Raw genomic sequence first — 14,059 nt, 5'->3', positions numbered from 1 at the left:
CGTATAAAATTGTAATATAAATGAATGGAAAGAAAAAATAATGCTGGGTGTATATTATTATAAAGCCTGACATTTCCCCCTGGGCTCTGCCTTGCCGAATCACATCACCCAGGCAGTGGAAACTCAAATCAATTTCAATATACTTCACTATCCCCATTGTGATATGATCCACAACTCTGTTGATAGAATTCCATTATAATTCTTCGAGACGGCCAGTTGGAAAATTATGGCAAAATAAAAACTCTTCAAAGCATAAACTTAAAAAAACACTTTATTTTGAGACTTTTTTGGCAAATCTTTCTGCCTTCTGTTATATTCAGCAATAGAAATGGACAGAAAATCGTTTTTTTTTTAGAGCTCCTCGATCACAAAATAAATGTGTATTAATGAAAGGTTTAAAGTAACTTCCAGTATGGGAAAGGGTAACATCCCCACTGGATTCGTTTACCCCATGAAATCAAATGAATGTTACTCTGCAAATATTTGGACGTTTTGCATAGATGAAGTTGGTTTTAACTGGTAACATTGCACAGGCTCGTTGCACGTTGCAGTTTACTTGGCCTTGCTAGTTTTTCTTCCTTTTTGTTTCCAGACAGGCAAAATAATATTTGGCCACTCTAATGCGGTAAAGCCTGTTAATGCTACGAGTGTAGACCAACGTCACCACAGCCACACTCTGTGGATTATGATTGTCATTGACATAGCTCTGTGCACAGTTTGCTATTACAATAAAGTGCCCTACAGAATCCTTCGTAATGGCATCAGATGCAAAGTGGAAAAAATGTTGGTCTCCAGTGTTATGATCCCTTCAAATTGAAAGAATGTCAAAAAATAGAACGATTTATTTCGATCAGAAGAATGTCATAGTGATAAGGGTCGTGCAGTACAGAAACAGGCCTATCAGCCCACCACATCCATGCTGACCTTTTTTTGCCCACTTACACTAATCCCACATTAGAGCCATACGCTTCTGTATACCTATTTAACTGTATGTCTGAATGCCTCTTAAACGTTGTGATTGTGTCTGATTTCACCTCCTCTTCTGGCAATGCCCTCTTGTTTTAATAACCCTACCATGGGATGGCTCGAAGTTAAAATTCCGGAACATTTATTATCCCTACTGGGGGATTCCTCTTGCCTCATTAGAAGCTAATTGTGTTCCTGCAATGGTATCAATACCTTCAATTATTAAAAATCCCCTAAGGTTTCTTGTTATTTTCCTCATTTCTTCTGCCTTACAGTATCGAGAGCAGATACAAGTCCCTACCTTCACTTTTTCAATTGCATGTTGCATGATTATTATATTTCTGGATGTTGTCTTTCCATCTTCCACATCTGCCCCTTTTCACCTGATTGCCGTTGTTACCTCTCTCCGACCCTGCCTGCCAGTCTTACAATAAACTCCAGACCAGCCAAGCTGTAAACCAAAGAGAGACACAAAATGTTGGAGTAACTCAGCAGGACAGGCAGCATCTCTGGAGAGAAGGAATGGGTGATGTTTCAGGTCAACACTCTTCTTCAGACTGAGAGTCATGGGAGAGAGAGACTAGAGATATGGAAGGGTACACAGAGCATGAGTGTGAAAAGGACAGATCAATATCTCTAATTTCCTTCTCCTACTTGTGGATAGTGATTCCTCGTCCTGCCTCGGTGAACAAACTCATGAAAATACCCCCTAATACTGAATATAAATTCATCTCCCCTGCCTCACATCCCCTAAAACCCCTACCTGTGTGATCAATGGAGCAATTATTGACCCAGATGGACACAATAAAAATCTAATGAGTGGAGAAACAGTCAGTAGACAGGAGACCTCCAGATCACGCCATTAGACCTGGGCACATCTTTCACAGACCACACCTCCATATTTTCACCTCCATATCCAGGGCACTTTCCCCTGCAACCGCAGGAGATGCAACACTTGTCCCTTTACCTCCCCCCTCAACTCCATCCAAGGACCCAAACAGTCTTTCCAGGTGAGACAGAGGTTCACCTGCACCTTCTCCAACCTCATCTATTGTATCCGCTGCTCTAGATGTCAACTTCTTTACATCGGCGAAACCAAACGCAGGCTCGGCGATCGTTTCACTCAACACCTTCGCTCAGTCCACCTTAACCAACCTGATCTCCCGGTGGCTGAGCACTTCAACTCCCCCTCCCACTCCCAGTCTGACCTTTCTGTCATGGGCCTCCTCCAATGCCATAGTGAGGCCCACCGGAAATTGGAGGAACAGCACCACATATTTCGCTTGGGCAGCTTGCAGCCCAGCGGTATGAACATTGACTTCTCCAACTTTAGGTAGTTCCTCTGTCCCTCTCTTCCCCTCCCCCTTCCCAATTCTCCCTCTATCTTCCTGTCTCCACCTATATACTTCCTTTGTCCCGCCCCCTGACATCAGTCTGAAGAAGGGTCTCGACCCGAAACGTCACCCATTCCTTCTCTCCTGAGATGCAGCCTGACCTGCTGAGTTACTCCAGCATTTTGTGAAATAAACACCTCCATATTCCCTCACCTTGCAGTGCAGACAACACTCTCGAAATCTGGGAGACATGTTTCCACATCTGCCAACAGACACGCTCCGTGTCTTATTCTGACTCATTTCTTCTACCTTCACAATGAACAATCAAGGTGCCCATTATATTCAAACATCTTTTAAAAATAGGATTTTCAATTCCTGACTCAATACGAATTGGAACATTCAGCATTTCACCCTCTTCTGCTCATCGAGTAGACTAAGCCTAACTTAAATCTCACACCATTTATCTATTTTATTCTGCAACCCTTAATGTCCATTCCATTCACAGGTCTTTAATCCCAAATTTGATATTTCAATTGACCTGTGATCTCAAGTTTCTGTGGGCAGTGAGGTGCAGATTTTTCCTGCTGTGGTTCCTAATATCACCACTGAGATTTTAAATTACTTCTGCCTTATTCTGGACTTTCCCATCAGAATAGTTTCTCTTTCCATCCTTTGTGAAACCCTTTGCATATCACAAATGCGAGTCGCCTGAGTAGCAACTGATGGGCCAGAGGAGCTACAAACCACTCTGTTTTAATCGAGCACACATCCCCCATCTCTGAAGTTCTTCAAATGTCACGCCTGTTTATTTTCTGTACTGCACTGTGCCAACAGTGTTCCAAGGCTTCATGGGGGTTGGAGTTACATGGAGATGAATAGTTGCTCCTGGGGACTATTCCAAGAACCAGGTTGATCAGCCCAGCTGTCTTAAACTCAGTGTAAACACACTCCTCAATTTTCGTCTGCCAAAAGCGCAGACTGGGAAAAACACAGAAGCCAACATTTTTACCGTGCAGAGACTGAGGGAAGGCTCATCACATGTAGTGCATGACAATTATTATGCTTTGAATGATGCACTTTTACATAGAAACACTCTTGCGCGTGGTCAATAACACAGTTGAAGCTTGTTTATTGGGGTGCCCTAATAGATACAAATTGCCTCCTTTTCCAGATTTTCCCCATGAAGCAAATTTCACCAGTGCGATGTAAATATATATTTATATATAATATACACGCACACACAGGAAATGATTGGGTGCCTGGGATAAGTACCCTACAAAGGCATGTCCCCATTAAGCAATGCCAACTGTATCCCAAGTGTTACTGCGATGGGAGTCTGTGCATTTTGTGCCGATCACCAGTCTGTGCTTTCCAACACTGCTCGAGGATGAAGAGAAGCCCAGCGTTAATCCTGCTGTTCATTCATTTCCATGTCCGAAACCAGGATGTTCTTCTCCACCGACTCGCTGGGCACGGAGGATGTCCGGCTGTACCGCGCGCTCTCGAAGGCTCCACGCGGTGAGCCGGTGGAGGCCCGGCGGCGGTACAGCAGCACCAGGACCACCACAACCGCCAGCAGTACCAACGCACCCAGCAGGTACAGGATGATGTCTAAGGTGCGGCCTTGTACGCTGGCTGCGGAAACAAGCACGGACAAGCTAAGGCACATGAAGCCCGAACACTGTGTCACGTTCACATGGAAACAAACAGCACAACAAAAAATTGTGGGAGATTTTACTTACAGGAAACATCAAGGCTGTTTTCTTGGACTGTGTGAAGAAATTAAAAGAACAAATGTATTAACTTAATCTAAACAAGTTGGTTCCCAGTTAAAATACAGAGGGTACATTTTGACTCTTATAAGCTAGGTGATAGTGATTAGCTTAGAGACACTCGGAACAGCAGATAGCAGAATTTTGAGCAAAACACAAAAGTACTGGAGTAACTCAGTGGGTCCAGCAGCATCTGTGGAAGGAATGGATAGGCGATGTTTTATGTTAGGACCCTTCTTCAGAACATTTTATCTGAAGGAGGTTCTGGCCTGAAACGTTGCCTATCCATTCCCACCACAGATGCTGCCTGACCCGCTGAGTTACTCCTGCACTTTGTGCCTTGATAGTGAATAGCATAACTGGCTAATATCTCGCTTAATGACTTCAATCAAAATAAAAACTGATTGTGATGCTTGCTGATATTATCTCCACAAAATCACAAGGACAGGATCACTGCACAGGTACTAATTTTTCAGTAAAAGTTCAGTAAACTCATGAGGGAGTTTAGTTTTGTTTAGTTTAGAGATACAACACGGACACACCTTTGGCCCACCGAGTCCGCACCGACCAGCCTTCCCCGCACACTAACACTATTCTACACACACTAGGGATCATTTACTCACAAACCTATACGTCTTTGGAGTGTAGGAGGAAACCGGAGCACCCGGAGAAAACCCACGCAGGTCACGGAGAATGTACAAACTCCGTACAGCCAGCACATGTGGTCAGGATCGAACCCAGGCCTCTGGCGCTGTAAGGCAGCAACTCTGCCACTGTGCCACCCAGTCTTGCGGTAAGGGGACTAAGTTCTACGCAGAAGGGAGCACCGTGGCACAGATCTATGGTTGATAACCCGTTTATTTAAAGGTAGGGAACAAGTTGTGGTGGAGCACGTTTGTGTAGGGCAAATGGGAATTGCTGGCTTTAGCCGCACCTGGAGCTCTCCCCTCTGCTGGAAGTGGGTCGCTCACAGGCAAGTTCCCACTTTGTTTTTGGTGATCAGTAGAGAGCACTGACTGGCTCACATTTGACCTTGCCATTCAGTCCATTGGTTTATTCGAACATAATCAGGGACCCAGAGTCAATCAGTTTGCAAATGTATCTGGGCTGATGTTGATAGCTCAGTTGTAAGATCAGTAACATTACGCTGAAGAAGCCAGACAGATATACCATTTAAATATGGAGCATCGCATCTTAAGTAAGGCTGTTGAGATCGCTACTCGTATCACACTACCTCTAATAAGGAACTGTTTGCCTTCAAAAATTACAAAGTCTGACTGCTGTAAATAGGGATTTGCTTGGGTCAATGAAAGGACATTTCCTGTTAAGTACTTCCTGAGGTCATTCAGAGGGCAATGGTTTCGCTGCAGATTGGCGAACTAGGTTGTCTGTAATCTCTAGGTGTTCCCCAGGGACAAAGGGAACAGCAGGAAACAACTGGATTTTCTTTAAAAATATTGTTTTGTCTCTGTAACAAAGTGCTTCCAATTAAAGATTTCTTTGCTATCTGCACATGATCTGATCTTAGATAATTCTCCCAAAAAGTGACCTTCAAAAGAACCAAAAAGAAAATGTACATGAAAATAACAGAATGGTTAGTTCGTAGAAGGTTCCCAAGCAAATGAGTGCCCCACCTGTAGCTGAAAAGCTCATGTCCCAACGCAACCCTGGTCTGAACTGACCGGTCTAACCTGGGCTAGGACCATGAAAATGGCAGGACAATTTGCCATGGTGCTGGGGTTGCCAACTGTCCCATATTAGCCAGGACATCCCGTATATTGGTTTGTCCCGTACGGGACCGCCTTTGTCCCGTATTAGGCCCGGGGGCCGCTGTAGGTCCGAACACTGTAGGCCCGGACACTGTAAGCCCGGACAGTGTTGACCGCTGCCTAACAGAGGTTGAGTAGCAACCCGCCTCCCAGCCCGGGCAACCACAATTGGTGGAGCGGGAGCATGTGGCCGCTGGCTGGGTGAGGTCATGTGGGGCGCGGGGCAGTGATGTCACCTTTTGTCCCTTATTTGGGAGTGAGAAAGTTGGCAACCCTACGTGGTGCCCATGAGTCATGTCACAGTGGGTGGGGGGTCAAAATGGTTGCGGGGCTAAATGAAAACACGCCAGTGTTTATGGTCTTTGTGAGTAATGCATCTGTCCCTGCTGGGAAGGGCATCCACGTGAACATTGGATGAAGTCAGGAACTAGTGTGTGTGTGTGGGATAGACCCCACAAAAGGGGCTGAAAGGTCTCCTATTGTACCATACTTAAGAATGACTCACTGTTTTGAGAGTAACAGGGGAGAGGTTCTCAGAGAGGAAGAAATAACTTTATCTGTGGTAACGTACACATCACACCTCAGGTGGGGCACAGCCCATGACCATGCCTGTTCAAGAGCAAGTGTGGAGCTGCACTAGACTCTCTTAGTCTCAAAAATGTATTTTCTTTTAACTTTTTAGTTTAATTTAGAAATATAGCGCGGGAACAGGCCCTTCGGCCGACTGAGACCAGCGATCACTGCACACTAACACTTTCCCACACACTAAGGACAATTTACAATTTTACCGAAGCCACATTAACCTGCAAACCTGTACGTCTTTGCAATGTGTGAGGAAACCAGAGCACCCGGAGGAAACCCATGCAATTCACGGTAGAACATACAAACTCCATACAGACAGCACCCATGGTATGGATCGAAGACTGGTCTCTGGCGCTGTGAGCAGCAGCTCTACCACTCTACTCTGTGCTCTACTCTTACCTCTTGGCATCTTGCAGACGATGCCCAGTGTGATGGTAGTACAGGGGCCAATTCCCCAGATGCCCGTGTTACTCTTGATCCAGTGGCAGGTGTTCGGACTCATTAAATCCATGTTTTTGGATTCAGGAGGCCAGTTTGAATAGTTCAGCGGTGTCTTATCGGGCCAGATGAATAAACCACCTAAGGCGACAGAAAGTGAACACAGAGTAAGCAACTGAACCGTAGTAACAGGTTACACTGCATGGTAACAACACTAACCAAAGCAATCTACAATGACTACTGACGCTGCGTGTAGTCAAAGTAACCACAGACTGGCTGTAGCTGTTCTCCAGCGTAAAGAATAGTTATAGGATGTTTGATGGAAAAGCACAAGATCAAGGTGGATTCAGACTCTCTGCTCCATAACCAGTAAGAACGGCACAGTGACACAGCAGGCACAGTTGCAAGTCTCACAGCCCCAGAGACCCGGGTTCGATCCTGACCATTGTTATGATGGCTCCATTTCTCTGACACAAATACGGCCAGACCTGCAGACACAAATACTACCAGAGTGTTTCTAGAATGCAAGCAGGGCCCTCGTTACACAAGGATTCTATTCCGGAGAAACTCCAAACAACTGCAGATGCCGGTTTACAAAAAAAGGCTCCTGGGTCCTGACCTGAAACGTTTCTGGAGATGCTGCCCGACACTGAATGTGGGGCTCAGCGGTGGAGTTGCCTTACAGCGCCAGAGATGCGGGTTCGATCCTGTTAACGGGTGCTGTCAGTATGGACTTTGTACATTCTCCCTGTGACCTGCCTGGGTTTTATCCCGGGATCGCTTGTTTCCTCCCACACTCGAAAGATGTACAGGTTTGTGGGCAAATGGGCTTGGTAAAATTATAACATTTCCCTAGTGTGTGGGTTAGTGTGCTGGGATCGCTGGTCGTTGGGTACTAAACTAAACTACTCCAGCACTTTGTGTCTTTTTTTTCTTTTCCTGTGTGCCAATTTATCCCTAAGTCAGAAATGTCCGCTTTCTGCAGTGACTCATTTAGTACCGTTTAACATGCAATTGCTATAATTCTTTCATTTAATTGAATAATCACTCTAAAACCACCCAAAATTAAACTAAAGGTATACATACTATATCCAGTCATTAATGAATGCCAGGAAACATTTTATGTTTATTAGTTTGAAAAATGCTTTGAAAATGTATGCAAATATTTGCAAAAGTCATATTTCCATAAGTTAGGTCATTTGTAACCTGGGGATCCACAATATTCTTTTTCACTTCAGATGTTCAGCTTATACTTTAAGATAATTAATTATCAGAATGGTTTCTTGATGAGGAAAGGTGTCAAAGGTACAGGAGAAGGCAGGAGAATTGGTTGGGGAAGAATAGATCAGCCATGATCGAATACACTCGGTGGGAGGAAAGTTCATAGGTCATAAATGATAGGAACAGAATTAGACCATTCGGCCCATCAAGTCTACTCCGCCATTCAATCAAGGTTGATCTATCTCTCCCCCCTAACCCCATTTTCCTGCCTTCTCCCGATAACCTCTGACACCTGTACTAATCAAGAATCTATCTATCTCTGCTTTAAATATATCCATTAACTTGGCTTCCACAGCCTTCTATGGCAAAGAATTCCACAGATTCACCACCCTCTGACTAAAGAAATTCCTCCTCATCTTCCTAGAATACAATACAATACAATACAATACAATACAATATATCTTTATTGTCATTGTACCCAGGGGTACAACGAGATTGGGAATGCGCCTCCCATACGATGCAATAATTTAAGTAATTAACAGCAACCCAACGAAACGAAACAATTGTAACAGTTTTTTAGACAGGGTAAAGTGCAAGTTGATCTATGCGTTGTGGCCATCCGGCTCAGCAGGACCGGTTCATAGCAGCTATGGCCCTGGGGATGAAGCTGTTCCTGAGTCTGGAGGTGCGGGCGTAGAAGGCCTTGTATCGTCTGCCCGATGGAAGGAGTTCGAACAGACTGTTGCAGGGGTGTGAAGAGTCTTTGTGGATGCTGGTGGCTTTTCTGAGGCATCGTGTGTTGTAGATGCCCTCCAAGTCTGGTAGCTGTGTTCCGATGGCTCTCTGAGCTCTATGGACTACCCGCTGTAGAGCTTTCCTTTCTGCCTCCGTGCAGCTGAGGTACCACACAGGGATGCCATGCGTTAGGATGCTCTCTATGGTGCAGCGGTAGAAGGTCGTCAGCAGCTGTTGGGGTAGACCAGACTTTTTCAGTGTTCTTAAGTAGAACAGTCTTTGTTGTGCCTTCTTGACCAGCGCAGCAGTGTTATTGGACCATGTTAGGTCCTCCGAAATGTGAGTGCCCAGAAACTTGAAGCTGGACACTCTCTCCACACTGTTCCCGTTGATAGAGATCGGGGCATATTCCCCGTTATGTGACCTACGGAAGTTGATGATCAGCTCCTTGGTCTTGGTGGTATTTAGGGACAGGTTGTTATCCGAGCACCAGTCCGCCAGGTTCTGCACCTCCGCTCTATAGTTTGTTTCATCCCCGTTGGTGATCAGCCCGATCACCGTTATGTCGTCTGCAAACTTGACAATGGTGTTGGTGTTGAATGCAGGAACACAGTCGTGTGTGAAGAGGGAGTAGAGCATGGGGCTCAGAACACAGCCCTGTGGTGTGCCGGTACTCAGGGTGATAGTGGAGGACAGGTGCGGGCCCATTCTCACTGCCTGCGGTCGTTCCAGCAGGAAGTCCAGGATCCAGTCACATAATGACGAGCTGAGGCCTAGCTGGTGGAGTTTGGTGATGAGCTTGGTGGGGATGACCGTGTTGAAGGCGGAGCTATAGTCTATGAATAGCATCCTCACGTACGTGCCCTGTCTCTAGAAGAATGTCCTTTAATTCTGAGGCTATGATCTCTAGTCCTAGACTCTCCCACTAGTGGAAACATCCTCTCCACATCCACTCTGTCCAAGCCTTTCACTAATCTGTACGTTTCAATGAGGTCCCCCCTTTCATTCTTCAAAGGCCTAGTTCTGCTCCTATGTCATATAGTCTCATAGAGTCATACAACATGGAACAGGCCCATCGGCCCAGCTTACCCACACTGACCAACATGTCCCATCTACACAAGTCCCACCTGCCTGCGTTTGGACCATATCCCTCTAAACCTATATATCCATGTACCTGCCTAGATGTTTATTAAACATTGCGATAGTACCTACTTCCTCTGGCAGCTCGTTCCATCTACCCTCAGGTTCTTATTATATCTTCCCCCCCTCACTGTAAACCTATGCTCTCTGGTTGTCGATTCCCCTACTCTGGGCAAGAGACTCTGTAAGTTTACCCGGTTTATTCCTCTCACGATTTTGTACATTTTTGTAAGAATAACCCTCATCCCCCTGCTCTCCAATGAATAGAGTCCTAGCCTGCTCAACTGCTCCCTGCAGCTTAGGCCCTTGAGTCCTGGCAACAAACTCGTCTCATGGTGAACACGTGAAGGGTTAACTAACTGGAATCAAAATGATTTCCTTTGTACCATTATTCGAAATTACTGTCTCTTCCCTTTATTGGCTGGTCATTAAAAGCATCTACTTTGACGTTCCCTTGATGGAGTTAAAATTTACAGCTTCTGTTCAACAGAGAGAGGCCACTGCACAGTACAAGATAAGCCTGCTCATTAAGTTGATCAATGATTAAACAGGCATCGGACATGAACATCCTGTCTTTCTAATGGGAATTATTTCTATTGTGAATCCAGCAAGCTTTTATGACCTGCTTCATTGTTTTCTTATTTTTCTCATAGATGCTTTGTCCATTTCAAAGTTGGGGGGGAGAGCATCAGCACTCGATCGTTTTCTCCACACAAACAATTTGTTGATCAATAATTAAAAGATTTTCAATGGGGAAGTGATTTTGATGTAAATTCTTGCCCTCTTATGTGTTACTAATCAATCCAGCTTTTATTTCTCAAATATTCTGTTCAAACAATAGTTGGCTGGTATTGCCAATCAAGAATAAGTTAGGTTGCTGAGGATTTGCTGGCTTTCATCTCCATTTTGTGCAAGCTTGCTTCTTCAACATTCACTGAGATGATTCCACATGTTCACCCCCACACAAGATCAAATCCTGGCCTCAACTCTCACAGAGTTTAAATGGGTAAGACTCTTACTTCGCCAATGGGGAATGTTTTTTTTGTTTGAGTCCGTGGCTCCAGAGACAGGCGTGCATTAGCTCAGCTGCTCTAACCTTGTGGCAGTGTTGAGGGATGAAGTGTGTCAGAGGGGTGTCTCTGTCCGAAGTGCTATCTCTTCGATGAGATGTTAAACCGAGACCCTGCCTGTCTGAAGGAGGGTCCTGACCCCAAATGTCGCCCACCCACATCCTCCAGAGATGCTGCCTGACCCACTGAGGTGTCCAACACTTTTCCATTTTGCTCAAGATTCCAATATCTGCAGTTCCATATGTGAACTGTTTGCGTGCTACTGTATGTTTCATTTTTTTCCTTAGTACCTAATCAGATGTACAGCACTTTGGTCAACGTGGGTTGTTTTTAAATGTGCTATACAAATAAAATTGACTTGACTTGACTTGACTCAACCTTTCAAATGAGAATAAATGCAATGAGACCATTGGAAAAACAGAGGGATTTTCCTAGATTTGCTGCCAATGTTTATCCTTCAAAAACAGCTATTGGTGAGACCTTTCCATATGTAGATTCAGTGCTACTTTTCCTTCAAGAAGCTCTGCACCAATTTTTATTTAGTTTTAAATGGGTTGAACACAAGATGTTGAATCCAAACTCCAATCTCTATTAAACTCCAGGAGCTCACTGAAATGGTTGACTCTTAACTGTCCCCTTAATTAGATCAGTGGCCCTTTGCTGCAACGGAAACAGCTTGGGATTGCCATCAACACACGACCTGCAGCTTCGAGCAAAGTGTCACTCTCTAACACAGAAACAAGCAACAAGGATGGACAGAAAGTGCTGGAGTAACTCAGCGGGTCAGGCAGCATCTCTGGAGAAAAAGGATGGGTGACGTTTCGGGTCGGAAGATGGGTCTCGACCCGAAATGTCACCCTTCCGTTTTCTCCAGAGATGCTGACTGACGCGTAGAGTTACTCCAGCACTTTGTGTTTATCTTCAGTATAAACCAGCATCTGCAGTTCCTTTCTACACAAACAAGCGATAAGGGTCGGTCTTTGCAGAAACGCACATTTCTCCAGAATGAACTAAGAAAACTCTGCCTGGGGGCATCAGGAAACTTCACTTCCCCATCACAAACAATCACTGGCATGTCCTAGTTGCCGATATAACTGGCCAAGAAGCACAATGGGACTACACTTCCACCGACCGTGTATCATGTATCTGGACACTGTGGATAGCTTGATTGTAATCACGTATTTTCTTTCCGCTGACTGGTTAGCACGCGACAAACGCTTTTCACTGTACCTCGGTACATGTGACAATAAACTAAACCCAAAGTTGAACTCATGTGTGGATCACCAGCCATTGCATTGTCAAAAGTGCTCACTCTGCCCGAGAACCTCATTCACACAGCTCCTAAAACAGCTTGCAAATCAGCTTTTCTCGTAAGCAGAGAAATATTATAAATTATTTTAATTTACACTTCAGTTCTCCTTGCATTCCCACTCTACTCAATCTGTTCTCCTGCACTATTCCAACGAGGTGCAATGCAAGACTGAGGAACAGCACCTCATCCTCTGCCCCGACTTGGTATTGAATTCAACAAGTAAAAAGCAAGAATTGAAGGTGCTGTGATTCTGAAATGAATATTGTGCCCATGTCTGGGTGTCTTTGAGATGGTGAAAGAGAGAGGAGGGAGAGGGGAGAAAGAGAGGAGAGAGAGAAGGAAACCAGGGGAGCGGGAGAGGAGAGAGAGAAAGAAGACAGGAGGAGAGAGAGAGAGGAAGGGAGAGAGGGAGTGGAGGAAAGAAAGGAGAAGAGAGAAGGTCCATAGAACATGCATCACTGAAAGTGATGGCGTGGCATCACACAAGGAGACCTGACATTGCTCTTTGAATCTCATAAGAGAAGGTCTATCTCTACGGGACTTTCGCAAACAACAATGCATCAACCTCTTACTATGTTTTGAACGCTGTAAATGGTGGTAGTGCAAATTCTGGGCTCATCCTTTCAGGAAACAGGTACTCTGCCGAGCCACCTCATTGCAGAGCACACTGGTGAAGGATCAATGTCCTTCATCAAATTAGCTACATTTAAGAGTTGCTCTAATTCCACGTTGCTATGGCAATGCACACTTACCCTTTGTGTTGTACGTGAGACTCAGCCAGGCACCTTTGGTATCATTTTCATACGTCTGTAGATGTTCCCATACAAAGACGTTCTCTGTCTCATCAAGAATGGACAGCATCTCGGCCCCTTGCTCTGCTCAAACACAATTACGGATTGTTTGTATAAAGCACAGAAGTTAGCACAAGACCAAGCTTTCGCTGTACCTAAACCTAAGCCCTGTCGCGTGTTAGATAAGTTTTCCTCCTCTCTCCGCCTACCCTCCCACTCTTCTAGATTTCTTAGTCCCCTGCCACCCCTCCAATCAGTCTGAAGAAGGGTTCTGACCCAAAACATCAACTATCCATGTTCTATATCTCTCCATATCACTATATCTCTCGTTTCCCTTTCCCGACTCTCAGTCTGAAGAAGGGTCTCGACCTGAAACGTCACCTATTCCTTTTCTCCAGAGATGCTGCCTGACCTGCTGAGTTACTCCAGCTTTTTGTACCTATCTATGTTCTCCAGGGATATCGCCTGACCTGCTGAGTTCCTCCAGCATTAAGTGTCTTTCCTTAGATGTCCATGATCTGACGTGTGCACTCCGTACCTCTCTGACAGAACTTGGCTGCATCCTTGGGGCTTGCGTTTTTCTCCAAGTGGAAGGTATAACAGTGATCGCGGAAGGGAATCCACGATGAATCCTCCAGGCTCGTTGGGCAACTTCCAGAGAATTTTGACTTGGTGTTCCATGAATCTGAGAAGAAAACAGCCAGTACTTCAGCAGGAGGAGGTGAACTTCAGAATCCAACGGGCACAAAGTGTGTCAGAAGGAACTGCAGGTGCTGGTTTACACCGACGATAGACACAAAATGCTGAAGTGGGGTTCCGACATGAAACGTCACCTATTCGTTTTCTCCAGATATGCTGCCCGACCTGCTGAGTTACTCCAGCAATTTGTGTCTACCACCAGGCCCAAACATCTCAAAGGCTCCTTTCCC

At 45.2% G+C, this 14,059-nt stretch overlaps 1 protein-coding gene across 1 annotated transcript in view; it reads right to left on the bottom strand.

The window, feature by feature from the left end:
- Positions 1-280: 280 nt before the first annotated feature.
- The window catches only part of mrc2 (mannose receptor, C-type 2), a 170,518-nt gene continuing 156,739 nt past the window's right edge, over positions 281-14,059 (bottom strand). Inside the window, exons 26-30 of the mRNA XM_078424368.1 lie at positions 13,669-13,815; positions 13,092-13,214; positions 6,823-7,002; positions 4,043-4,069; positions 281-3,935 (exon numbers count right to left, since the gene is read on the bottom strand). Of these exons, the coding sequence (XP_078280494.1) occupies positions 3,706-3,935; positions 4,043-4,069; positions 6,823-7,002; positions 13,092-13,214; positions 13,669-13,815 (707 nt within the window). The 3' untranslated portion in view covers positions 281-3,705. The remainder of the gene's footprint in view (positions 3,936-4,042; positions 4,070-6,822; positions 7,003-13,091; positions 13,215-13,668; positions 13,816-14,059) is intronic.

The sequence above is a fragment of the Rhinoraja longicauda genome, chromosome 29, assembly GCF_053455715.1.
Source record: "Rhinoraja longicauda isolate Sanriku21f chromosome 29, sRhiLon1.1, whole genome shotgun sequence".
NCBI lineage: Eukaryota > Metazoa > Chordata > Chondrichthyes > Rajiformes > Arhynchobatidae > Rhinoraja > Rhinoraja longicauda.
Note: the sequence above shows the minus strand (reverse complement) of the source record. Positions and strands in the feature narration are given on the sequence as shown.